The sequence below is a fragment of the Centruroides vittatus genome, unplaced genomic scaffold, assembly GCF_030686945.1.
Source record: "Centruroides vittatus isolate TY-2023 unplaced genomic scaffold, ASM3068694v2 contig_3071, whole genome shotgun sequence".
NCBI classification, from domain to species: domain Eukaryota; kingdom Metazoa; phylum Arthropoda; class Arachnida; order Scorpiones; family Buthidae; genus Centruroides; species Centruroides vittatus.
This window is the reverse complement of record NW_027121974.1, coordinates 22,621-49,446: the sequence shown is the minus strand read 5'-3', so window position 1 is coordinate 49,446 and position 26,826 is coordinate 22,621. Positions and strand designations below refer to the sequence as shown.

The 26,826-nt window shown below is 28.2% G+C and overlaps 1 protein-coding gene across 1 annotated transcript; it reads right to left on the bottom strand.

Moving 5' to 3' along the window:
• Window positions 1-4,228: 4,228 nt before the first annotated feature.
• On the bottom strand, window positions 4,229-26,584 carry LOC136973005 (tyrosine kinase receptor Cad96Ca-like). The gene is made up of 12 exons (XM_067267684.1): window positions 26,256-26,584; window positions 21,105-21,185; window positions 19,911-20,062; window positions 16,225-16,275; window positions 15,657-16,109; window positions 14,321-14,449; window positions 14,079-14,235; window positions 10,053-10,163; window positions 9,047-9,228; window positions 8,835-8,957; window positions 5,964-6,075; window positions 4,229-5,888 (listed from the first exon to the last, which is right to left on the bottom strand). The coding sequence occupies exons 1-12, from the start codon at window positions 26,302-26,304 to the stop codon at window positions 5,617-5,619; spliced, it is 1,872 nt and encodes a 623-aa protein (XP_067123785.1). The 5' UTR covers window positions 26,305-26,584; the 3' UTR covers window positions 4,229-5,616.
• Window positions 26,585-26,826: the final 242 nt, after the last annotated feature.

Here is a 26,826-nt window from a genome sequence, read left to right as displayed (position 1 = left end):
GATGTCGGCATCCTCAACTATAGTGTGGGCCCGCTGAATTTGTGCAAATTCTGCATTTAAAATCCCACTTCTCTGACACCAGTGTGAGTTTGCCGACTGGGTGCCGACTATGTCAAGAGGGTCGAGCGGTCGCGAAGGGTCGTATGTGGGCGATCGGCACTGAGACAGACTCTACGGTTACAAGAAACCGTTTATTTGACACGAAAGAAGCTTACAAGATTTCCGCGATCTTGGAAGTTCTAGGTCGGCAGCAGCCTCTGGGTCTTCCTCTCCTTTCGAATATAGTCTCATTTTGAAGGAGTGTCCCTAGGTCGCGAATGGCCAGTTCCCTCGACGACTCCGCGACTCCAGGACGATGCGGTCGACTTCCGTTGATGGAAAGATGTCGATCCGAGGTCGGGAGACGGAGACGAAGATGGGCACCAGACACACACACAACAATAGATCCGTCACTTGGAACTTTCGGGAGAAGAAGCCCTCGCGTCCTTGAATTCTCAGGTTTTATCTGTTTTCCTCCGATTCCGCTTTCCGATTGGTCTCTTCTCGTCACCTGGTGACAATTCGAAACCTTTCGGGGGCGCGGGAGAGGTCAAAATCGAAGTTTAATTCGATTCCCACTCGGAGATAGACGATCTACGTTTCCCCATTGTTCTATTGTTTAAAAGTTCGCGTCGTTTTCTTTAAGAAAAACTATTTCTAACTTTTATTTTTTTTTCCTCTAAAAAAAATAATTTTTTTCTAAAAATAAATGATTTTAACGCGAATTTCAGTGTGGTTCGGACCTATCCAGAGCCTCACACTGATATCTTAACAGCTCGGGCCTCTGGCCGTGATGCTTCCAATTATTAACAAAAACATTGTTTCGTTTAAAATTTTTAAAAATTTTTTTAAAAAAGTTGGACGGTTTACTTTCGAAAATATAATAATTTTCTCGGCATAAATTTTCCAAAATTTTTAAACCTGCAAAAGTTTTTCTACAAAATTATACAAAATGATAGATACTCGTCACTAACTTCCTCATATAAAAATCTATATTTTAAAAAATTCTACAACATACTTCCTTCCTCTAAAATTGTTAACTTTTTGGATAATTTTTCATATACTATGTTAGATATAGTATTAAGACATTGTTACAAAACACCTACAAAGCCGCTATTTTTGTTGATTATGATTGATAGTCAATTGAGTGTTGTCTATATTATTAGAGTTATTTTAAGCAGAAGAACAATTTTTATGAAAAATGTATACGCGGCCAAATAAGAATTGGTGACTCCTGTAGCCGAGTAATAAATAACAGAATCTTGAGAATCGTCGGCTTTGATAAAAATTTAAAAAGTTTATTAATTAATTACAGTTAACACCGATAGTTTCCAAAGAAACAATTGTACACACTTACTAACTAAGGAAATACAAAGACACTTGGGACAACCCGTAACAATATCACCAATTGGTCCCTACGTACCGACAAAACAAAGGACTTATTCTAACTTATGTCTAGCTTAACTATAGTTTAACTAAATTCACAAAGTAAAGGGCCCTAGAGCAAGATAAGGTTGGTAAGAATTATACAGGAATTGTCAGAATGAAAAAGTTCAAAGGGGTGACTGGCAATAATAATAAAAAAAACCTCGGATCCGTTCCTTAATAATTGTCTTTGTTACGTGCTCGTCATGCTTTCCTCTCTCCCCGAAAAATCTTCCTTCCTTTCGTTCCAATCTCCCTCTCTCCTCTGCCAGTAAACCCTCGACTGATCGGGTGTCACCCCCTTTTGTTTTATTACAGTTCAGACCACATGGGTCAACTAACTACAGTGTGGTTATGTAAACAGAAGCCGGAAGTACAGTTTTTACCGCAGGAAGATAGTATAATAAGGAAAGTAAGGAAAAGAAAAATAAATAACAAGGCTTAATAAAGTCACACTCCAAGCAGATCGCGAATCGATAATTAGGACTCGCTATTCCACAACTCCATATGTATAACAAGTGCAAAATGGTCAAAAGTATAAAACGGATGCGATAAAATGAAATAAAATATTAAATACGATTATCGTTTCTATACGCCTTGCATTAGAAAATCCCATCAAGATTGTCAAAACCTCCACGTTTCGGTTAAAGTTTTGACTAAGCAATTTTTGGGCATGAAACTTGCAGTTTTCAAAATTAGCCTGTAGGTTGAAACAACGTTGCAAGATTTGAAGAATCGTCTTCAGTATGAAGATTTAGGCACTAAAAGTAATCCAATGACAAATTGAAGAATTTATGCAGTTTTAGTGCTAAATATGAAAAAGTATCAAAATTTGGGTCCTATTCATGGTTAATAGGATAATTTCAAAGTCGAGGTTTGATAGTAAAACGTTTTATGTCACTAGAGAACATTTATTGTTAATGAATTCAGAAGATCTTTTTAACTAACGAGTAATTATTTATTGTGACATCGTCACAATTGCTCTCAATTTTAGCAGTGTCTTGCCCCTGTAAATTATATTTTTCCTGTTAACAATAAAGTCATCTATCTGACTCTGCTCAGAAGAAAGCTTTTGATCTTCGGTGGACGTCCGGTTTATTTATTTCATTACATTTTATACAGTTTATGCATTTGATTATATTTATTTCAAAATTTCTTGTTTCCTTTCTACTTATAGTATCTATTATTGGTAAAGTTATGAAGGTTTTTAGGCGGGTTGTCCGTCAACATTCGGTTGACGAACATCCTAAGAGGGGAGGAGCATGGGCGTAGCCAGGAAGGGGCATGGGTGGGCACGCCCCCCCAGTTAACCTGATGCCCCTCCCAGAAAATTACAGCCTCTACTAAGCCCCTCCCATAATAAAATTCTGGCTACGCCAACCGGGAGGAGTTACAGAAACTTGGACAAACTGGGACGAAAGTGGGAAAGGAGAGTAAAAATTTCAAGAAAAATACGGATGTAATTTATGGACACCCCCTAACGAGAGAGGCTTAAGTTTAAACTTTGAGTTTTCTAGACCCAGTAGTATTTTCTCTATGAAAGTCTTCAGTGGGTATGAAGAAAAAGAAGAAAATACAGCTTTTTTGGCGATTTTTGCACTTTCGCACGATTGCTTATATTTCGGCAATCCCTCTGTAGAAAATCAAAAATTTTGCACACTACCTAACTAAGAAAACAATTATCTTTGGAACAGATATTCAGAATTACAATAGGCATTTCGGGCAGAGAAATTGACCCCAAATTCAAAAATACTTTTAAAAGTTGTTTTTCAGATTTACTTCTTTTGCATTTTTCATCTTTAAGAACACTGATTTGTTATAAGAATATTCATAAGTTTGCTTTATAGAAAGTAGAAAATAAAAGTAAGAAAGAGCAATAAAGAATTTATCTTTCCTTGATTTAGAATTGTAAAAAGATAATAAATTAATAAAAACTGTTTACTTTTTAAATTTCTTACTGTGTGTAATGAAGCATAAATTGTAGTAAATTTAAATCAAATTATTAAAATATTAAATGGATTCATGTTTTTTTTGTTTCCTTCTCTGGGAAATGATCCTGGTTCCAATCTGACATCATCAACTTTTATCAATACAAAAACCCTAAATATATTTAAATTATATTAATATTTGGAATTTATATTGTATGGTATTTTATTGGATAAGAATATGCTTATATATTTAAATTATATTATGAAATTTTATTAAAATTTTAAATGAAGATGACACTATAAATATGCCGAGAATTTTATATAACAACTACAGTGAGAGATTAAAAAAGATCATTACAAGCTCATCAAAAGATTTTACTGTAGAAGCCTAATTAATCTAAAGTATTAAATTATTAATAATTAAGTTAAGCCATTAATTTAAGTAAGTTAATTTAGTTTGAAATGATTTAGAAAGAAGTCAAGTTCTAGAGAGTAGGAGAGAGTTAAATGAATTATTGTGTTTCAGTATTTATTTACATAGTACTTTACCAAATCTTGGATTTCTTTTAGTAAACATCAATGATCAACAAATACAGTTTAAGTAACATTCAATTGAATATGTAATGTTATATCACTTAAATAATTAAGTCAATTATATGAGAAAACAATGAGTATTATGTTTCAAATAATTTTAAAATAAATGCAAATAAGAATATTAATTATAATATAAGTTAAAGAGTGTATTTCTTTGGCAATTTAAGTTAAGTTAACTTAAAAAAAGGAAAAGTATTAAATATTGTAAAATAACAAAGTTACAATAAAATATAAATCACATATTACTCATTTAGAATTTAATTTTAAAAAATATTGAAGACTGACATTGCACAATGTAACATTGAAACTATACAAAATCAAAAATATACACATTTTGAGACAATTTACCTTCTTCAAATGTCACATTATAATATACACACACTATTTTTGTATAATTACACTTGAATGACATATCAAAGGAAAAAAATTGCTTTTTATACAGTGTAAAAATATAAAATTTATATACAATATAACAGTACAATAATAGCATATGTTATTGTTTGCATTTTTAACATTTTCCTATTAGATTTAATGTCATGTAAAATACATTCTTATTCATACAAAGTGATTTTTATCACATACACATATTACAAATATTTAACAAATATTGATTTATCAAGTTTTATACTAAAAAGAAAAAAAAAATCTACAGCAATTAGAAATAACATAATTTAAATATTTAATAATATTTTAGAATACAAATTGAATTTAAATACAATTTCTGCAAGACTCTAATGAAATGTTACATTAAAGCTAATTTTTAGGATATATATTTATATATAAATAGCTATGAGCCATTTACACATTGAACGTGAAATAATAATTTTATATTTGAACCAGATGTAATTGTTACTCATAAAGAAGAATTAGAAATAACTATGGTACTTTAAAAAATAAAAAAAAAATAAAAAAATAACAAAGGTAACAACAATAAATTTATCTGTACTATTTGAATTCAATGTGACTGCTGTGTTGTTTTTGCTGCATTGCATGTGCTAGTGGATAATAATTACTGTATGTATCTGTTAATTGCTTTTATCTATCTGTTTTTTAACAAAAATAAGAAAATAGATAGTTTCATAGCTATTGAGAGCTATAAATCTGCACATGATGCAATGTTATTAAACAACTATTAATAGAAAAATATATTATTTATATCAGGTAACATATGAGCCTTTATCAAAATGTCTAATCAAGTTTTCACAGTATTTACTAATAAAATAAATCTCATATCCTAGAATATATATCTCTGAGAAAATCATATTTAAAAATTTTAAACAAAATTTCATTAATCGTTTCTTTAAGTTTTTTGGAGGTTTTGAGGATATTCATTTATTTTTCAAGATTCAGAATAATATCTTCTGATACTATTTTTATAATCACCCTGAGAAACTGAAATAACAATGCTTTGGATTAAATGATTGAAGACAATCTTTCTACATAAAATGTATAAACTCTCCAGAAAAGGGAATGCACAAATATAATAAGATGACATTTAAAAACTGGAATTTTAATTGTTTCAAATTCATTTTGTAAATGGAATGTATTTTATTTGATAGATCACAGATATTGAATTAGTCATATGAATTATTTGAGCTTCTTTGCACTTTATAATTTATCATACTACATATCACAATATTTCACCGGATAAATCTGTGAGGTTGTAATATGAGTGATCTGGAAACCTATTTAATTCAATGTACTCTTTATCACTGACCAACAGTCTATCTAACAAAGTAACAAGTTCACTGAAAGAAGGCCTATGTTTAGGATTAATGTCCCAGCAATAATACATAACATTATACATTTCACGTTTGCAATGCTCTGGTTTTTCTAGACGATGTCCATGCTTTACAGTGCGCATGACTTCAGCTGCTGCCAATCCAGGATAAGGTGTAGAGCCTGGAAAATTAAAATTAAGTTCTAAAATTGTATTTTAATTCATTTGAAAGTATAATTACAATATAATTTATTTACCTAGAGTAACAATTTCCCACATAAGAACTCCAAATGACCAGACATCACTTTTGGTACAATAGATGTTATCATAAAGTGATTCTGGAGCCATCCAGCGAATTGGTAAACGTCCCTATAAGAAAATATTTTAATTATGAATTGTAGAATATTGATAAATAAAAATAACTTATAAAAATGTTGTTATGAATTATGTTTTATAAACTTGTAAAATATATATGAATTTATTATTTATTTCTAAATATTAAATTCAACAAGAGATAGTGGCCTCTTCTCTATTTCTCATCAATTTCCATTAACACAACTTTCCTTCCCATGCAGTTTTCTTTTTCTCTTATAATACACCACTTCAGTCTTGTCTCCCACACTTTCTTGGCCAAGTCTGATTCAACCTTATCATTCCATAATCCATCACAGCATTTTCATTTCTGTTACTATCATCATCTTATTGATGTCAGTTCTTTTTAAAAAGTAAGTATAATATATCAAATAAAAAAGCACACATCTTACAGGTAAACTTGGCATTTACTACTACAGTTGAGTAGAGAATTATAATAAAATAATAGGATACTCATAAATTTGGCAGTATTGTGTGACACTCCATGTGCAAGTACTATTCACCTCCATATATTTTTTGACAGCAAAACTACTACTACTGCATCCCCTATGGGGAGCACCACCTTACAGCCCATACATGACAGTAAGGTTTTATGGCAAACATAAAAGCTGGTCCTAAAACCATTATGTACATTTTACCTTTCATTTTAACTATGGTTCTCTCTTGTCACACAAAACTTAACATTTCTTTTCAGTTCTTCCAAGCAACTTGGATTCAACCTTTAATTTCCCTTTTCAATTCTTTTTCTTCCTCTATGATTGAGCCAAAGTATTCATAATGCTTTACTAAGTTGATAACTTATATATTCAGGGCCAAATCCATTATAACATATCCTCTCACATCACAGAACATATATTCTGGTTTGATTTTATTAGATTTCAAACCTTTCTCTTCTAATGCATTATTCAACTTTGCCAACTTCAACTCAATGATTTCCTTGACTACACACAGCATAATACCATATTTTACAGACTATAAGACGCACCTTAATTTTTAAGCAATTTTTTAAAAAAATACCTAAAAGACGCTATGGACTATAAGACGCATCTGAATTTTTTAGGCAATTTTTCAAAGAAAAAAGTGTGTCTTATAGTCCACAAAATACAATAACATCTGCATATAAAATGCTCCACAACCTTTCTTACTGCATCCTTTTCAATATAGCATTTCCATTGCTATATTGAAAAGGAATGAGCTCAAAGCTGAATCCTAGTAAAGTTTAACTCCTACTTTAAAGCTTTTAGTTTCTCCAAGACAATTTTGACATTTGTCTTTATGTTTTTGTACATTTCGTATATCAATTGATATACTTCTCTGGCACTGAGCATATCTCATATATCTTTTCTATCCTTCTTATCTTGATAGTCTATCATAAGCTTTTTCTAAGTTAATAACATCAAGTATAATTCATGTTGCCTTTCACTAACCTTTGAAAGTTTATACAAATCAACAATTGCATCAATAATTAATTTGCTTGGCATAAAGATAACTTGCTCATTTAAAATTGATACTTATCTTAATCTTCTATCTAGTTCTGTCTAGTTGCTTTTTCTCCATTCTAACAAGTTTCATGCATGCATATGAAATCCACATCTTTTTTTTTCATAAAGTCTGCTACCTCTTCCTATCATGCTTTCCGCATTAAGTAAGGCTATTCTCAACCTTTAAGCTAATATTTTCAGTCACTTCATCTTTTTTGCAAAAGCCTTCCTGAATTTTTTAGGGCTTTAGACTTAATACAGATACATCTTGGCAGTTATCTAAAATTATCAAAGTTCAGAGATTAGATTTAGCTAGTGGTTTTACATCCAAGTGCCCTTTCTGATGCCAACCAATTATAACTGTCAAAAGTTCTAATGTTGAATAAAATTTTCTGAGAATCAATATCCAAAATATTCCTATTATATCTGGTGCCTGATTTAGGGTTATGAGTGCTGCAGGCTGCTAACATTTTGTGCATCCTTTACAAAAATCATATTTCCACCCTAAAATATTTTTTTGTATTTTTGTAATAAGAAATTACACAATTTCAGTGAAATAAATTCTGGTGAAGTGTTGCAAAAACAACCCTACTTCAACACAATATTTTTCTTAACAGACAAAAAAAAACTGAACAAAAAATTTTGCATTCCTAGAATTGGTATAGCCTAGACACACTGTAGTTAGACTGTTCAGTAATCAGGCACTGATTATATCTATTTTGTTTTAAATGTAAATTTATTTAAAATAATTATAATAAATTAAACACTATTTAGTGCATGATGATATCTGCAGTAGCAACTTCTATATTTTTTTACTTTTATTTGCTGAAAAGTAACTCAGTAAAAATTAAAATATTTCAATAGTGTTGGCCTAATCTAAATTTAAACTATGATTATTTTTGTTAATATATGAATTTTGAATATTTTCTTTAATAAAAGAATATTTATTTATCAGTGCTGATAAATTTATGAACTGAATAATGAATGCAATATATACTGATATAAATTGTAAAAACAAAGTGATCGCATTTTATAAAGAAATTCAGATTATAAGCTGAAATATATAAGGTACTGTACATATCAATATTAAATTATGAGGTAAAATCCAATATGATTCCAATGAAAAACTAAGTTTAACTACATGATTTTAAATATTAAGTAATATATACATATGCTAACATATAAATATTTTATATATTATATTTTTATATTAATTTGAATTTTAATGAATCTTATAGTTACGACTAAATAAAAAAATATAATTAGAAAACTCACTTCTGATTTTCTTTCATAAATATGGCTAGTAACAACATCTCTTGCAAAACCAAAGTCTGTAATTTTGCAAACTTTATTTTCTCCAATTAATATATTTCTAGCTGCTAAATCTCTGTGTATAATCTAATAGGTAAAATATATTATTAACATATATACATTTTTATATATTTATTGAAGTATACATTATACAAACAAAATCAAAAACATCTTACCCCTTTAGAAGTTATATATTCCATTCCTCTTGCTATTTGATATGCAAAGGAAGTGAGATCTTGTGATGTGAGATGTTTATCTGTGGCAGGAAAATTACCGTAATATCTTTCAGCTCTACTCTCACGTAAATATGATTGCAGTTTTCCATAGGGAACATATTCCAGAATTATAAAGACTGGATCTATATAAATAAAAATTATATTTAATTTTATCAATTTTACATAAACTTTAAATGATATTAAGGTTTTCTTAAAGAAATCAATATTTAAATATTTTAAAATCTTAATTTTTAGTATATCTGTGTATGTTTTCTCACAGACATTCTGAATTTCTTGTCATTAAATTTACAATTTTTAAAATCAATATGTTTGAATGAAATGGTTTATCAGCTTATCACTGGTCAAAATCATATATATAAAGCATTCAGTTAGGAATAAATACAACACAAATGCAAATTAAAATGTTTAATAATTAAATTTAAAAAACTATTAGCAACATAATATGTTCAGTTATATTAGACTCCACTGTGTCATTTTTGACACAGAAATTTATAGTACATTACCAGATTCAAAATAAAGCATTTGTAGTGTACTGTTGCTACGTGGTATCACTTAAACTATATAACATCACTGGTTTCCTCATGCTTGGCTACCAAATGTCTAACATTGTGTTTTTTCCTTGTTCATTGTTTGTAGTCTCCAGATATTACTTGTATTTTTAATTAAAATAAAACTTTCCCGAGGTTTTTTCACAAATTTCATAACAGTGCTGAAGAAAATTCATTATTAAAGTAGCTTGAGATGATTTTATACTAGTATCCAAAATGAATATATTTAAAATTGTCAAATTGATATATGATTGAAAAAATTGTATATTTAAACAAATACATTTTCATTAAACTATTAACTTTAATGTTCATCCAAAAGACAGAAATTTTGAGCATTATAAGTAGTAAGTTATCAAAAGCGTCTGTAATTATATATAAAATACAACTATAAACGTTACCTTTTTCTGTGCAACATCCTAATAATGTTACTATATTTGGATGTGGATCAAGCAGTTTCAAAATTTCCAATTCATTGATTAAGTCTTTTTCCTCTTTCTCTGTTGAATTTTCTAGAAATAAATAAGAAAACGTGCATTAATTTTTTATATTGATATTTGAAATATTTAACTAAATAGCTTAATAATTTATTATGTAAATAATTTTTGCATAATATAATGCCTCTGTAATAAATATAGTCAATAAGTTACACAAATATATGAATGAACAAATATATATACATAAATATATGTATCAATCTGTATAAATATTATTACTGTATACTCAAATAAGTATATAAACATGTATAAGTGCATGCATGTATACATTTATGATGTGTACTGTACATGCAACTCACATCTAATTAAATTTATTTCAAAAATGAAAAAATTTAAAATGTCAAAAAAGTAAAGTCACTGTGTTTCTATTTAGAATATATTTGAAAATACAGGTATATATAATGATTTTATTTAATATTTAATAAATCTTATTTATCTGATTTATTTTATAATCTAACTATTAAATGTAACTAAAGAATCAAGACATCTAAAACATCATCTATTTGAGATACATTTTAAATATTAAAAGTAATTCATCCAAGATTTGATCATCTTAATTAAGATATGGATTAAAAATGTACATTTTAATTGAAATACAATAACTTCAACTAAAACATTTGATATAATGTTTTTCATGAAAATATTTTCCTTCTTCCTGTACCTATCATCAAAATATAAAGAAAATTAAAACACAAATAAATGTTTTATTGTAAATAGGTTTATTTATGAAATTTCTGAACTGTACATATCTGAAAATTCAATTTAGTACATGACCATAAAGGAAAACAAAATTATTATTTAAAGTCAAGTTCCAATTTTTTTGATACCGTAATTTAAAAATTTTTCCTATAACTTTGCTTATGTTATGTAAATTGATAATTTAAATGTATTCTTTACGTTTTAGTCTTCCATTCCTATTCAGAAGTTTGGTTTAAGGAAACTCTTACTCTTTTATAAAAAAAGTTTTCCTCAAAATATAAAACAGCAAAAATAAATCAGAAGTTTAAATGTGGAATCAATAAAATGTTTAATGTGTTTGATAATAAATTTTCTGTAGCAGGCTATTTATATTACATTTTACTTATAAATTTATTATATTATATAATAAATTTATAAGTAAAACAATTTCAAATTTTAATTTTTAATACAAAATTTTGTCAAATTATATTTTAATTAATAGTACATATATTTGATTTTATAAATGTAGTAATTCATTTTACTAAAAATGTTTTTGAATATTTTTAGTAAAATGCATTAGATGTAAGATCTAATGCATTTCAGATGTATAAAAAATATGTTTCAGCATTTTCTTTCAATGTTGCTACAAAATAATTCTATTACTGTTCTGAAGATTAAAACCAATTATCGAATGACTTTATAAATTAGGCAAAAAGCTCATCTCATTTGATGTTAGAAAATGTTACTCATACTTAAAGCAATAAAACATAAAATAATTATGTATTTTATTGCTTCAGATAGAATTATTTAACATCAAAAAGACAGTTGAATTTTTCCCTTGTTTATGAGTTAGTTGACATTATATGCTATTTTCATATTTTAATCCTAAAATTTAACTTATTAAAATGCATCAGGTAAATTACTTTTTGTTAACAAACATATTTTTCAGACGAATTCATTTGTGTGTATATAAATCTAGAATAAATTTGGGAAATATTCTAAATAAATTTCCCTTAATTTTTCTTAGAATGACTTTGTTCTAATTGTTTCCAATTTATTATTATTTCATATAATTAGTCTAAAAATACAAAATAAGCTTAGAAAATATGGAAAATTCCTGGAACAATCTAGTAACATGTTTACAAAAATACTTTTCTAATTTCCAATTTCAGTTACAATTTAATTAAGTTAAATCATTTTAAAATATTTGTTTCAAAATAAATAAAAATATTAAATATTAATTATTTTTAATATATAAATTTTTATATATTGTTATTTTATATATACATTCATATATTTAAACAAATAACATTGTTTAAAAAATGTAATACATATAACATATACAACAACCCGGTCAGTACACTCGTAATATCAAACGATTTTCCAGATTTTTTATAACATGCTGAAGTAAAAAAAAAAAAATCAGCTGAGAGTCGTGGATACTAAAGTTGTCCCCAGTTATTGCTGTGAGTGACCAGTATGCAGGGCTGGATTTTCCTATAGGCTAACTAGGTTTAGCCTAGGGCTTCAAGATCAAGAGGGGCCTACATTCAAATTGTTAGCAAAATTAAAATTACACTATTCTAAAAACAGTGAACACTAAAACAGTGGTTCTTAACCTTCTTATACTTGCAGCCCACCAAATATTTCATAATTTTTTTTACCCCCATTTTTTTAATAATAATTTATATTTGTTAAATTATCTATAATAAATTGATTTTTTTATTATTGCTTTATTTTTTTATATAATAAATGTAAATCATAACTTTATTATTTCATTATCTACTTAAATAACATTCAAACTTCACAATTAAACATGAAAACTCATTAATTTTTAACAAAAAATAAAATAAGAAACATGTTGATAAATCGATCCAAAGTCGATGCTAAAACTAAACTAAAACTAAAACACCCACAACTTGTAGTAAAGATTTTGCATATCTTTTGCAAAAATATTTAAATTTTCAAAGCCTACTACTAAGCCTACTATTTTTCCTAATTATTTTTAAAATTCCAAGCATTGATAGTTTCTTAGAATTGCTTTGGAATAAAAGAAGTAAATACTGCGGTGTAAGTAGCTTATTTGCATTTATTTCTTCTGTACTAACAAAGTTGTATGTAGGAAGAAATAAAAAATAAATAAATAAAAACTAAATAGGAAAACTTTATCTTTCTTATTTCACTTTTCAATACGATATTCAGTTATACATCAATTTTCTTTTTATTATATTCTGAAGGAAATTTTGCATAATTTGGCAGCCCCCTGGCAAACTTCTTATGGACCCCCAGGGGGCTGTGGCCACCCTGTTAAGAATCACTGCACTAAAACATTGAACCGAAAATAAGGAGAAATTCTACACATATGACTAATAAACAAACAAACTTAAAAATAAACAAACTTAACTGGAGGTGAAAGGGTCTCATAAGTGGAATAGCCTAGGGCCTCTTTTCATCTAAATCCGGCCCTGCCAGTATGATTATATCTGAATTAATTAATTAATTAGTAGAAAATTCTGAGAACAAAAATTGTACAGAGGTTTAGGTAGTGCAACTATGATAAGCAGTAGTTGGGTGTTTAAATTCCACTCTGGCCAATCTTCTCTTCCAGAAATTTTAAGTTAAAAATTAATTTATTTCTAATCATTAAATTTATCATGAGATGGTGGCTTAAATGCTCAGCTCTAGCCAAATTGCTTTGCATCTCATTATTAATTAAACTTAACATAGCCCAATAAAAAATCCAGTTGATTATTTAATAAATATTTTGTAAATAGCCTATATAGATATACATAAGTATGTGTTTAATTGCAATAATTTAATTTCAAATTTATAGTACTTGAAATTTCTTCATTATAAATAGTTTATACACTATAAAAATAAACTACAGTATTATAATTTTCATAAAATGCATGCATGCATGTTTAAAAATATTTGTGTATCAATAATGCCAATATTATTATAGAGTTCATTTTCTTCATAAAACTGTATGAATAATAATATTTATCATTCAAATTTCATTAATTCAATTTAAAGTACTAAACTTCAATATTATTGAATGTTACAAATTTAAGCGTTTTATTTACAAATAACTTTTTAGTAAAACACACATTCCAATTCAAAAAGCAATTTATGGTACTGCATAACTAATATGGTTCTCCACCAGAAAATACCAACTAAATGCCTAAAATACTAACAAAAAATAATTCTGTAATTGATGAATAACATACAATATATAATACTTTTAAATCTTACTTTTCATTGTTTTAACTGCTACAATTGCTGGCATTTGTCTTGTTTTACTAGTCTTGGCATCACATTTCCAAACCTGTCCAAAACATCCTTCTCCCAAAATCCCAAGAAAATGAAGGTGGTGTCTTGGATATTCCCACTTTTGATCTTTTAACATTGTCTAAAAATATTAAATTAATCAAATTAAATTAAAATAATAAAAAATCAATTTATTTTTTGAAGTTTATTTATTTATTAAAACTTACTCTAGTGTAATTATGGGGTGTAGTTAATGGTGTTAACATTCTGTGATGATAAAATGCATTTCCAAAGTAATTAAAATCTGTTGTAGTTATTTCAGAACTTTCTCTTCTCATTGATACTTTTTTATGAACCTAAATTATTATTATTATTATTATTATTAGTAAACATAAAATTACCAAAATACAAGAACTTATATTATTGATATACATTGCTACTGAAAATAGTTTCAAAAAAACAATAATACAGCTATAGCAAAGTGACTGAGCACTGAAAACTAAATAAGACATTCATTATAATTAAGTTATTAAATCCTATGAAACATTACAAACATAAAATTACATTTTCTCATTTTGTTTTTCTAAAACAAGATATATGAATATTAAGGTTGCATGATATCATATATGGAAAATAGCTAATTAATGTATAAGAAATATTGTTTTTGATATCAGAAACATTAAACATCAGTGTTTAGTATGACTGCTTTCTGTTATGTTAAGATGTATGTGCTGTTAATGTTCCTAGACTTTCACATAATGTATATGGTATGGCACCTGTGCAAGAAAGGACTACAGACAGAATGAGATTTTATAGACAAATTTTGAGTATTTATTAATTTTTTCAGTTTATGTATTTTTTATGCTGTGGGTGCTGAAACAGCTATGTCTATGAAATCAGAAGTCAATACAGAGGTGGACAAAGTGGGCAGCTACCCAGGGAGGCAGATTGCTAGGGGTGGAAAAGTTGGCTAAAGAAAATAAAAATAATAAAACATTCTTAATTTCAGATAATTGATTATTTTACTTTTTGAAAATAATTAAGTAATTAAATGTGTGAGATCTGAGAGCTCAGATATTTTGATTAAAATTACACTATGCCTATATTTAAAAGGAGCAACAAGTAACTATCTTGCTCTGGGCAGCATAATTGCTAAGTTGGCCCCTATATAAAGTATGTGATTTTGTTTTGTTTGTCAATGAATTTGATGTCAGGTCTGTTGTGATAGATTTTTGTCTGTGATTATGGCTCAGTCATACTACATTTTCTGTATATTGTTTTCTGACTAAGGTGTGTATTTGCAAAATGATACCTGGATGAGTAATAGTTTGTGTTTGTGTGTAGATTTTGTATTACATTTGCTATTTGGTTTTGTTGATGTAAGTAGTTAGTTTGTGTTAAAAACTTGCAACCAGATAATTAGTATTAAAGAATAAATAATATTACTACTTTATCTCTTGATTTAATATTCTTCCATAATGCAAAATTCTTGGATTTCAAATAACTTTTCTACATTTATGATTATATTATAATCAATAAAATAATTATATATCAAACACTTACTGTCTTATCTCCAACATCTTTGCATCTTTTTCTGAGAAAACAAAAGACAAGAATTGTTAAAATGAAGAAGAGAATAATGGCAATAATAGAAAGCACTGTTGGTGTCATATCAGCACTCTGCCTAGTCTTTGTGCCACCTTCTGTGCCACTATCCTTTGTTGATACTGGTGGGACATTCTGCTTGTCAGAGGGGAAGATGGTGGTGGAAGAGGGGGAGGTGGATATGGGGTTCGAGGATTTCGAGGAGGGGAAATTTTTCTTGGAAGGATGGTGGGCAAAGGTGGAGGTGTTGGTGGTGTCAGATGAGGAGGGTATGAAGGTATGGGGCGGAAATGGCCGTAGCCTCGTCCCCCCTCTCTGGGGTGGATTGCTGGTACTAAAGGGAACCTCAATTGTTGGCTCTTGGGGTCTTTGATTGCTTTCTAATACTTGGACATAAACTTCAATTTTAGCCTATCAAAAAATTAATAATTAAAAAATGTTATTGTTTAAAATTTTAATATAATCATTAAAATTTACATTTATATTTTTTAATATTAGCTATACTGCTCAAATAAATTAAACTTACAGTTTGATGTCCATCGTTTGCAGTGATGAATAAATAAAAATCACTCCCAGCCTAAAATAAAAGATGCAGTATTATAATTATTTAAATTAAAAAATAATTTAAAGTTTACTTTTTGAATAAAAGACAATAAAAAACAGCAAGCTTTTATAAAGAACTCTATCGATTATTCAAATAAGTATTTTTGGGACACTTGGTATTTTTAAATTCACAAAAAACTTATTAAAGAATTAGACAAATAAGTTTTATAACCACGTATAAACCAAAAAAATAAAATTTAATATAGGTTTTTATTGTTTTTCAAATAAAATCTAAAATCAATATTCTTAATGCCTGATTAATATCTATCCATCAATTCAAACTACATTCTCCCAAATTATATTAAACTGTTGCTGTATGATGCTTTAACATACATTCATATAAATCATAAAAATTATTACGATATATTAATATTATTTTAATCATTGATATATTTATGAAGACTACAAAATTATTTTCTTAATTTTCATTATAATCGAAATCCAACAATATAATTTTTTTGTTCTTCTTTTTGACATTTGTTAACTTCTTATCTTTTTTTTACTCTTTCTCTTATTCAAAGTTATTAAAATATTATTATAAAATATTTTTGCTTCTTTCTGCTTAATATTTTAATCATGCATATTCAGTTAGTGTTGTAGCCACTTTTTATTTTAAAATATATCACTTTTGTGTTCCTGAATCCTTAGGCTTCTTTTAGTATGACACTTCCTATAAATCGAATATCTTGTTCATTTTTCTTTACCAAGAGCTATTAATACAATTTTTTTCATTATTATCATTTCTTATATTTTGTATGGTTATAAAACTTACTTATCTAATTGTTAATCAGATTTTTTGTTGATTCTGACAATGATTAATTCTTTAAAAGTAAACTTAACTGAATATAATATGCATGTTGGTAGAAGATTTCTCATTTTTAATATATTTTATATTTAAAGTAGGAAAATTCTATATAAATTTCAAGTTTTAGTTAAAATTATTGCATCCTTTGAAGATCCAGATTCACTGTTCTAAATTTTTCATATTTTTTTGAAAAATATGAATTGTTTGGTTTAACAATATTTATTTATTCTACTGAGTAATTTCTTTATTTAAAATAATTATAATGAAGATAAGTGTTAATGATAAGCTTTATGAAAGATTAAGTTAAGACAATCAAGAATTATCTTTATTGTTTAAGTAACAGTTTGAAAATTAAGATGCTACCTCCTTAACTTTAAACAAAGACATATCTAAGCAAAGGAGTAGCCATAGGAAATGAAAATTAGCTTCTTAAAAAATAAACCATATATAAAAAATTTGACAATTGATTAATGGTCTTACAATTTACAAGCTTTTATATCTTATAAAATTGATAATTAAATAAAAACGTAAATGTTTTGTTTTTGATGTGGCATATTATTAATAAAGCATTTCAAAATTAAGATTTATAAAAACTGTTAAATCACCATACTAAGATAATATCCATTAAGAAACCAAGTTAAGTAAATGTGAATCTGTCCAGTTAGCTAAATTTATCCCATTTAACTTAAATAGGGACATTAAATGCTTGATTCACATATAGTGCTAGTAGAGCCAATGATATAATGCCAGTTAAAGTCATCATTAAGTTTGAATGAACTATACTGACTTTAACCTTCCTTTACCTATACAATATCTGACAAACATCAGACTTCTGATTTCATCTATAATTTTCAATTATGCAAATATGAACAGTTCTTAATTTTGGTAAATTTTTCTGATGATAACTGCCTCTGCTATGTAATAACCTTTAACTGATAAGAGTCTATTAAAGTCTACACCAATAGTTGTATTATTGATTTTATCAATGATATACCAGTATTCAGAATATGTTTTGATCACAAGAAAGTTTTATATCTTTTCGATTTTTATTTATTGTGTATTTTATTATTAAGAACAAAATGATAAGATTTAAGATACACAAAATTTTAAAGACACCATAACATTTTAATATTTTATATGCTGGATCATAAAAATACTTGGTATAAGTAATAGAAGTGAGTAAAGAATTGGGAATATTTATTTTGATGAAATTAACAACTTTTCTATTCATTAATGTGATGTGGAAATTTATCTACTCTTAGCAGTTCTCTTATTACGCATCAATTTTGATTAAAAATCACCTTCTTACACGGTTTTTTTTCTAGTAAAAATTCATAAAATATATAGAAAAGAAAGAGTTGTTCTCTCAAAGTAAGAACTTTGCTACTAAAATATGATTTTTAAGTTATGTGGTTTAAATGTGATTTTTAACACTTCAAAGCTGTTAAAAATCACCATATTAGTTTTAATGTTTATCTTCATCCAATGTTAAGGACTTTACTCCTAAATAGAAGCCTTATAAATTTTTCCTTCTTGGAAAAATTATTTGTAAATAGACATACCTGGTATTTTTATCTAATTTTTCCTTCTGATGTCTTTTTTTCTTTAATTATATATCGCATACACTCCGAATATGTTAAAATATGTTAAATCTATACTATTAAAATTTAAAACCAATTCCCGTTGTTTGACTTTCGTTTATTACATACTGTAGCATGCATTCTAATTAAATATAGGAGCGCATCTTTTCGTCAAAGAAAAAGCACGCTCATATTTTGTAATGCAGCAAAACGAGGCCACTCCTATCTAAAAAAAGCTCGTATGTAAATCCAGCGCCGGGGGTCAAACGGTCAACTGGCTAAGAACGAAATCCTGCTAAACAACAGTTTGTATGTGATACCAACGCGTGTGCAGATAAGTATCGATATTTACATTCCAATATACACTCTATTAAAAGATTATTGCGCTTAAAATGTATATAATAATTCCTTATAAATGTATATATACATAACTGATGATTAAAATTTTCTCATTTTCTGAACCCAATAAATATTACTGTCGGTTATCGAATATATATTAACTTTGATCAGGTTCATCAGTTTGTCCCAAATGTCCTCTAAAATAGGGCGTGCCTAGTAGTTTGACTAGACGGTATTGGGGAACAATGAAAGGTGTTTGATGCAACCTTGACGGCGTTTTTCTTATCCTTCGTCTAGTTACTGAGAAAATTAACCTCTTCAAGGTCACACTATAAAAATGTTCACTCATTCTTAGACTTCCGAATATTCTGAACTACCAATATAGTAAGCTCAGTTCATTGGCCACTAAATTTTAATGCGCTCCCTACTGATCCTCAAAACGTATCGCTTGTTAACAAGCAGCCCACACTAGCATACCCACCGAAATCAAACAAGTCGAGTGCTGAGTCAATAGGAAAACATAGCAACAATGCAAAACATGACCTTCAGGAGTGGTTGCTTTAAGTCGTGATTCTTCGAATTTATATAAGTAATATATTTTAAGTATATTTAAAATGGATGGATCGATTTAAGTTTACTTCTATCTTCTGACCCAATTTTTTTACTCTATAATTAACTTCTTCATAAATCGAGTCAAATCCCTGGCAACAAGTAATAAAATGATTGATTCTATACAGTATGTAATTTTGCCCCTTTGCAAAACTGTCAACCGCTACAAATATAAATTTATAAGAATAACAATTTAGGAAGATCTTAAAAACAGATTTTGGAACAACAAATAAATAGATTTATAAATAAAAAAAAAAAAAGGTCTTCATTACTCACCAATCCTTTCAGAGGATTATCGAGAATGACCACGCCACTCTTTTTATCAATTTTAAAATAACTAGAACCATCCAGAAAAACAGATGGTTCGATGCCGTACTCGATCGGATCCCCGTCATCATCTTTAGTATCCACAGTAGCTATTCTACTGCCTAGAAAAATTTAAAAAATAACTTTAATAGATTTCTAGCGTGGTGATTAGATGAGATAAACTCGAAAATCCTAAATAGAATGAATATCTACTAGTCACAAAAAAAACACAAAAAAAGAGCTTGTTTTAATAATCTAAATAAAAATTACCTACTAATATAATAAATTTTGTGATTTTATTATTTAAAAAATATATTTTAAATTGCAAATATTTAACTAAAATTCATTGAAAACTAGCAAAAAACAGCATTAAAAATTCTTCCTTTTCAGTACTACACGCTTAAAGGTCAATTTGACAATGTGCTGCAATCCCGGTCTAGCATACTTAAGCGTCATCACACCCTAGTTCCACGCCTGCCATCAACAACATTGGGATGCTTAAGTCACGGATCGTCGCAGAACTACCATCTTTTCCTTACAGCATCAGAGTCTGAAGTTTTTAACCGAAACAACACGTCGTGAACTGATAAGATTAGAAGAAATCAACCATTTACACGGTCATTATAAAACTAGAGTCTGTGCTTGGCTTAGGGCTTTGACCTTGTTCTCTTTCAACAAAGGAGCAGCAAATTTCTGAATCACGCCCTTTCCAGTTCATTGACCACGGATTCTTTACTAAAATGCGGAGGTTGTATTGTCCAAACATGAATACTGTTAATTTTATCGTGCACGCGTTTTAAATTGATTTCAAACTTTTTTCTTCACATTACAACTTCATAAACGTATGCATGAAAATAGTAATTTGTTATCTGGTTTAAACGCTTAAAATTAATATAAAATATTAGAATTTTATTAGTTTTATGTAGTTAGAAAATCGAAAATGGTGCACAAAATATTTAACTTGTTTTCTGCACCAAATCCCCGACCACTTCCTCAAAAACTGGGCTGGGACCAACACCGGGCCTCAATCTAGTTTAATTTTGCCAGAGGCCGATTCGACAGATTGTACCGATTTTGTATTAGTTACGTTCCATCTCCTAGCTGCAACTAATTGCAGTCCAAGTGGATTATTAGAAAAGCGTGTGTATCGTGCAAAATACTCACCGACGGGTTCGTTTTCTGGAATTAACCATTCTCTTTTGAAGTCGAATACTGGAGGTGTATTTTGATTCGTGAAAGAATAACCTGTGAAAAAATAGAAAATGGTAACTTTTAATACTAAAATATATGGTAGAAATTAAATAAAATTTCAATAAAAATTCATTTGTTCATTTTTTTCTTATTATTAGTTTATCATTTAATCTCTTCTCGATATTCAGTTCTGATATATACTGTTTTAATATAAATTATACGTTATAAGTACGCCAGACGTCCGTTGTTACGCATCATTATCAGCAATATTCGTGCAACGAATAAATCTATTAAGGCTTGCATAACTGAGAAAAACTAAAATTAAACAAAAAATATAAATAGTATAATAAAAAATTCGATTAATCTAATTTTAGTTATGTAAATCTTTAAAAATATTTACTCAAGAAATAAATTGCCCGCTGATATCCGTAATGAATCCAATTAATAATTATGAATTTAAGATTTAAAACGCTACGTTAGCACATGTGTTTTTGGGATTAAAATAAATGAAGACAAATGTAAATGTTTTAATTGTTATTTTAATTCTAAATATTTATATACTTCTAGATTTTATCATCGGTAGCTGCTTAGAGATCTCAGCATACCGTATACAATTGCGTTTATTTATTAGATACAGATTTATAGTAGAGACTCGTAAATCGGAACCCCGGTAATCGGAATCGCCGGTAATCGGCACGATTTTCAGTCGGACTGTGTCGTGCTGAATCGAACGTTTTTGATACTAAATTTACTTCTAAAGTATAATTTTCATGTTTTTATATTTTTCAATATATTTATTTTGTTTCTACAAAATGCAGAAATAATTTTTAACGATACGATAGCCTCGATTATTATTATAAAAATTTTCGTTAGGTTTAAAATCGACGAAAATTCAACACGAAGCGATACGCAACGGAGAAAAATTTGAACATCGGACAGGTTAATATATTTTTTCGTACATAATCCGTAATCGGAACAAATCCCTAATCTGAACAACCCCAGTCCCCAATTGATTCCGATTTTCGGTTCACTACTGTACTACCTTATTGAATACATTTATAATCGAAGAATCCGTTTAGCCATAAATTGATCATGCCCTATATTTTTCCATATTCGGATGAAAAAGTTTATGAAGAAAATTTTGTTGCTCAAATATGACTCGTATCTATTGTTATATCCCAAGAGAACACGCGATACATCATGTAATGATTGACATCTTTAGGGAAATTTTGTTTGCAATTCACTATAAAAGTATTTAACAAAAATACATTGAAATATCTTGAGTGTTTTTATTTTAAATTGACGTAAAAATATTGATATATATCTAACATTTTTTAAAATAAAATACTACTATTAAAGATGTTACAATATAAACACGATAGTAAGTTAGGTAACAAAATATAATTTTGATACCCTAAGTATTGAACTGTCAATTTTGATATATATTTAATTATATTATATGTGAATATGTTAATTCAATATCTTTCACCAAATTAACAATTTTTCAATACATAACATACATAGGCCTATAGGTTATGTACTGCATTCCAAATACGTTATACACATCTTATATAATTAACATTTATATATCGAATATATCTTTTCATTTAGATTATTAGAAAATATCTGATTTTTTCTGACAAGGTACTTGTAACGTAAATAATTATCTTCATTTTTATACGGTAGCCTACTTACATAAATAATAGGTGTTAATAATTACTTATGTTATTCATCATTGTGTTTATTTACTTATATAGATAGTCACTTGTATTAAACGCACGTATGAATTTTAATATTGCTATATTAGAAATGTTAAAAAATCAGTAAAATGATACACAAAAATATGTTATAGTGCTAATTATTATCTGGAAGCCAATCACTACGTTTGCTATAATGTCTATAGTAATAAAAATGAAGACAACACCCAAACAATGCGGTATAACTTGTCCACATTGTTTAATATGTCTGAAATAAATGCACTCGACTAGTCTGCTGTTTAGCATTGTAAATATGGCAGACAATGCAGTTTCTTTAATGTATACAAAAGTTTTAACCTGTTAGCATTTGAGATCACTAGAAAAATGTTATTCAGTTTGATCTGGTTCTTAACTTATTTGCCATTTTTTATAAATATCAAAACTAGTAACATAGTATATAACTTAATCCAATATTCATCTTTACAAACTAGATTCTGAAGTAGAATTAACGTGACCTTCATGTCAATTTTATAATTTATACAAAGCAAGAAATTAATCATTTTTGTTAGTTTTTACTCTATTCATTTTTGATTCTTTTAAGGAGGTCAACTATAATTAACTTTGATATAAAAATATCTATTGTTAAAATTTAAACCTGTTTCGAATACGTGGCAATTCTGATTCAATAAGATTAAAATAAAATTTCTGAACCATTTTTATTCCGGAAAAGAATAAAATTTGATCACATTCATTCTATTGTTATTAAAAATTGCAATGATTATTTTAAATTTATATATATATATATATAGATTAAGTATATGGCCCAAAAATTATATATATATAATTTTTGTGCCATATACTACTTAATAAACTTATTCATGTAACAGAAGTTATTCATAGCAACTTTTTCCCAAACAATAGAATAACGTTGATTCGAATGTAATTACGTTTATTTATGTGAAGAGGGCATTCCAAAACTATCTTTCATTGTAATCATCTAATTATGATCATCAACTTGTGCATTTTTGCCTCTAGTCAACGTACGAAAAACTACAGGGCCAGTTCTCTCTGATTGCAACGCATTGAAACTGTCAGTTTGCAATTTGCAAAAATTATTCTGCATCCGATAATAAATACAGGCATAAATACCTCGAAATAAATATTAAAATTATGAAGAATGTTGACATGCAAAGAAATCCAACAAAAAAATAATGCAAAATAATGTCAAAAATGTATCTAAAATCATATTGTTTTTAGGTATATATATTTCCTAATTAATGCATATTTGAATAAAGATCACATGATATATTCATATGTTAATATATATTCTGCAAATGCGTCAAAGAAAAAAAAATTTAATTAATTTCGAACAACTACTCGATGCTCTCATGCATTTCGAGAAACTCACTTTGGCATATCACTCTATTACATAATTTCGATTTAATTAATTTCTCCAGCCCTTTCATTTCAGTCTATTAATATTTTCAATAATAAAGCTCGTTAAATTAGAAAAATGACTGCATTCTCCGTGGTTGCATAACGACACAAGATCTATTCAGATATCGATTTTTGAATTAGCAAACCGATCTAGATTTTGCTCTTTTTTTTAGTTTCAGCACAGCTATCTCGAGTCCAACCAGTCTTGCTGACTTATAATTACAGTGTCTGTTCGGTGAACATGCCCGAGGACATAACTCAATCCCACTCGAATTACAGCAGCTGTGTGGCTCCACCAACCAATGTTATGACGTGAGGACATGCGAGGCCACTGACAATCGGCGTTAAGTCTTAACTAGTGGTTAGAACATAATCACGAAGTCAATAGTAATAACTGCAGTGCTAATGATCATGCTGCTTCAATATATATATATATACACGTATTTTTTGTTTTCTTTTTTTTTATAAATTTTAACTCAACCTTCAAGAATTTCCTTCTATTGTGGTTTTCTAATCGTGCTAGAAATTCGTCGAATTATCCAAACATTAAAAACTATATTCTGGCAGTATATATAGATTTTTATTTCAGGTACGGCATATATTGAAATCATCACAGCAAAAATAAATTTTATGAAGTAAATGTTAAAGAGTCTAATAATGAATAAAAATTATCTTTAATTTTATATCATTGAGAAATTATAATTTTTTACTTATAAAACTAATCATTTCTCTAGATAACAATAGAGATAATATATTTTTAAAACATTAAGAGTTAATATTTATGTAATAATAGAAATGAAAGGTTTTAAAGTTAAAATTTGAAATATCGTCAGTTTAAAAGGAAACTGTTCTTAAAAAATTTAATGTTTTTTCAATAGAAACTAACAAGTTAATCAAGATTTTTACTTAAAAGCGAAGCTTAACCAGAAAAAATTTCAATCACTTCTTAACATCTCTCTGTACAGGATGGTGTTCAGCATATTAACATTCAAAAAGCAAAAATAATCAAACTCCATTAAAAAATTAACAGCTAAAACAGGCTTTTATCGTCTACTAAGGGTATTCCCCTAACATTTACTAAATATTTATTGCGATCATGAATAATTCCTTTCTTTCTTTTTTTTTCTAATTCGAGGTAACTATTCATCTGCCCTTGAACTTATTGATAATTGTTTCATTTATAATGCTAGTATCATTCATAGACATCTAATTTATTACTTTAGAAAGCATTGATAAGATGTATTTTGCATTTTACATTGTCCGCTACACAAACCTCATTAAAGAAAAAAACTGCACTCATTCTATAATTTATGCTGCTCTCGCTTTTATTTTTTTAAATAATTAGTAGAGAAATCATAAAACTGAATTTTACAGCTCATTTTAAATAAGTTCCGACTATAGCTTCATTATTTTGAATTCAATTTATCATTGTTATTGTTAATTATATTGACAGTTATATAACGTAACATTTCTAAATACCAGAAAAATGATGGTTTGTTTCTGATAGCGAGATACTTTCCAAGAAATCTAGAACAGAAATGCTATACAAACTTACTCATATAATCAAGAATAATTTATAAAATTAGTATAAAATAAATCATAAGATCATCAAAAACTGTACTCGTTTTAGTCCGCTCCAGTTTTTCTTACTCTAGATGGAGGTGCGCTCTTTATACAGCGAAAGAATGGAAAAGTTTAAAATCTGATTTTTTGAACAACCGTGATTTAGTTCTGGAAAAAATTCTCGTTCCCGATCAATTTTCTATGATGTATAAATCAACTTCAGACAGAACCGAGGCCTCTTCAGAGGTACCAATTAAGCCTAAGTGCACTTATTTATGCACCCGAGGCAACGTGGCCATTTCGTGCTTAGAATTCTTAGCATATATATATAACAATTTGCTATTGTTTAACTGCGAACGATGCGCTTGGCCAAAAGACGAGAGTGGAAGAAGAAAAGTTAATACCCGAGAAAGAAAACATAACATACCTGTCGGTAGCAGCATGACAAAAAAGCTGGCTAGCAGACAGCGTAACATTTCCTAAGTAATAACTTGCCGGGTGCCACTATACGATATCAGAAACCGAAGACATTCCATGGTAATAAATACAGTATGAAGAGAAACTCCGATATTCTCATTCCTCCTCCGTCGTTTACTTAAAAAACCCACGACTGGGTGTCCTCTTCTGGCGCGTAGTGACGTCTGCTATCCCAGAAATCACTGCTATGGCCCGTAACGCCTCGGGGCCAAGGGCCACTAGTCTGCAGCATCTCGGACCCAGCCCAGTCTTGACTCTAGATCGTCCTTGTCCTATATATATACATATATACGGATATATTTATGTTGTGTTGTATATTTTAAAGATATTACCATTAACTACGTTAAAATAACATTTGCCGCGAGTTGAATGTACTTTTTTCCATCGCCATTTGTTATTAAAGAATGAAATTTATACACTTTTTTTTAAAATTAGAAACAAATGACTGCTTTTTTACGCTCTGAGAGCAATAAGAAACATACGTTCTTTTTAAATTTAAAGTGTAAATTTAAATGCATTCT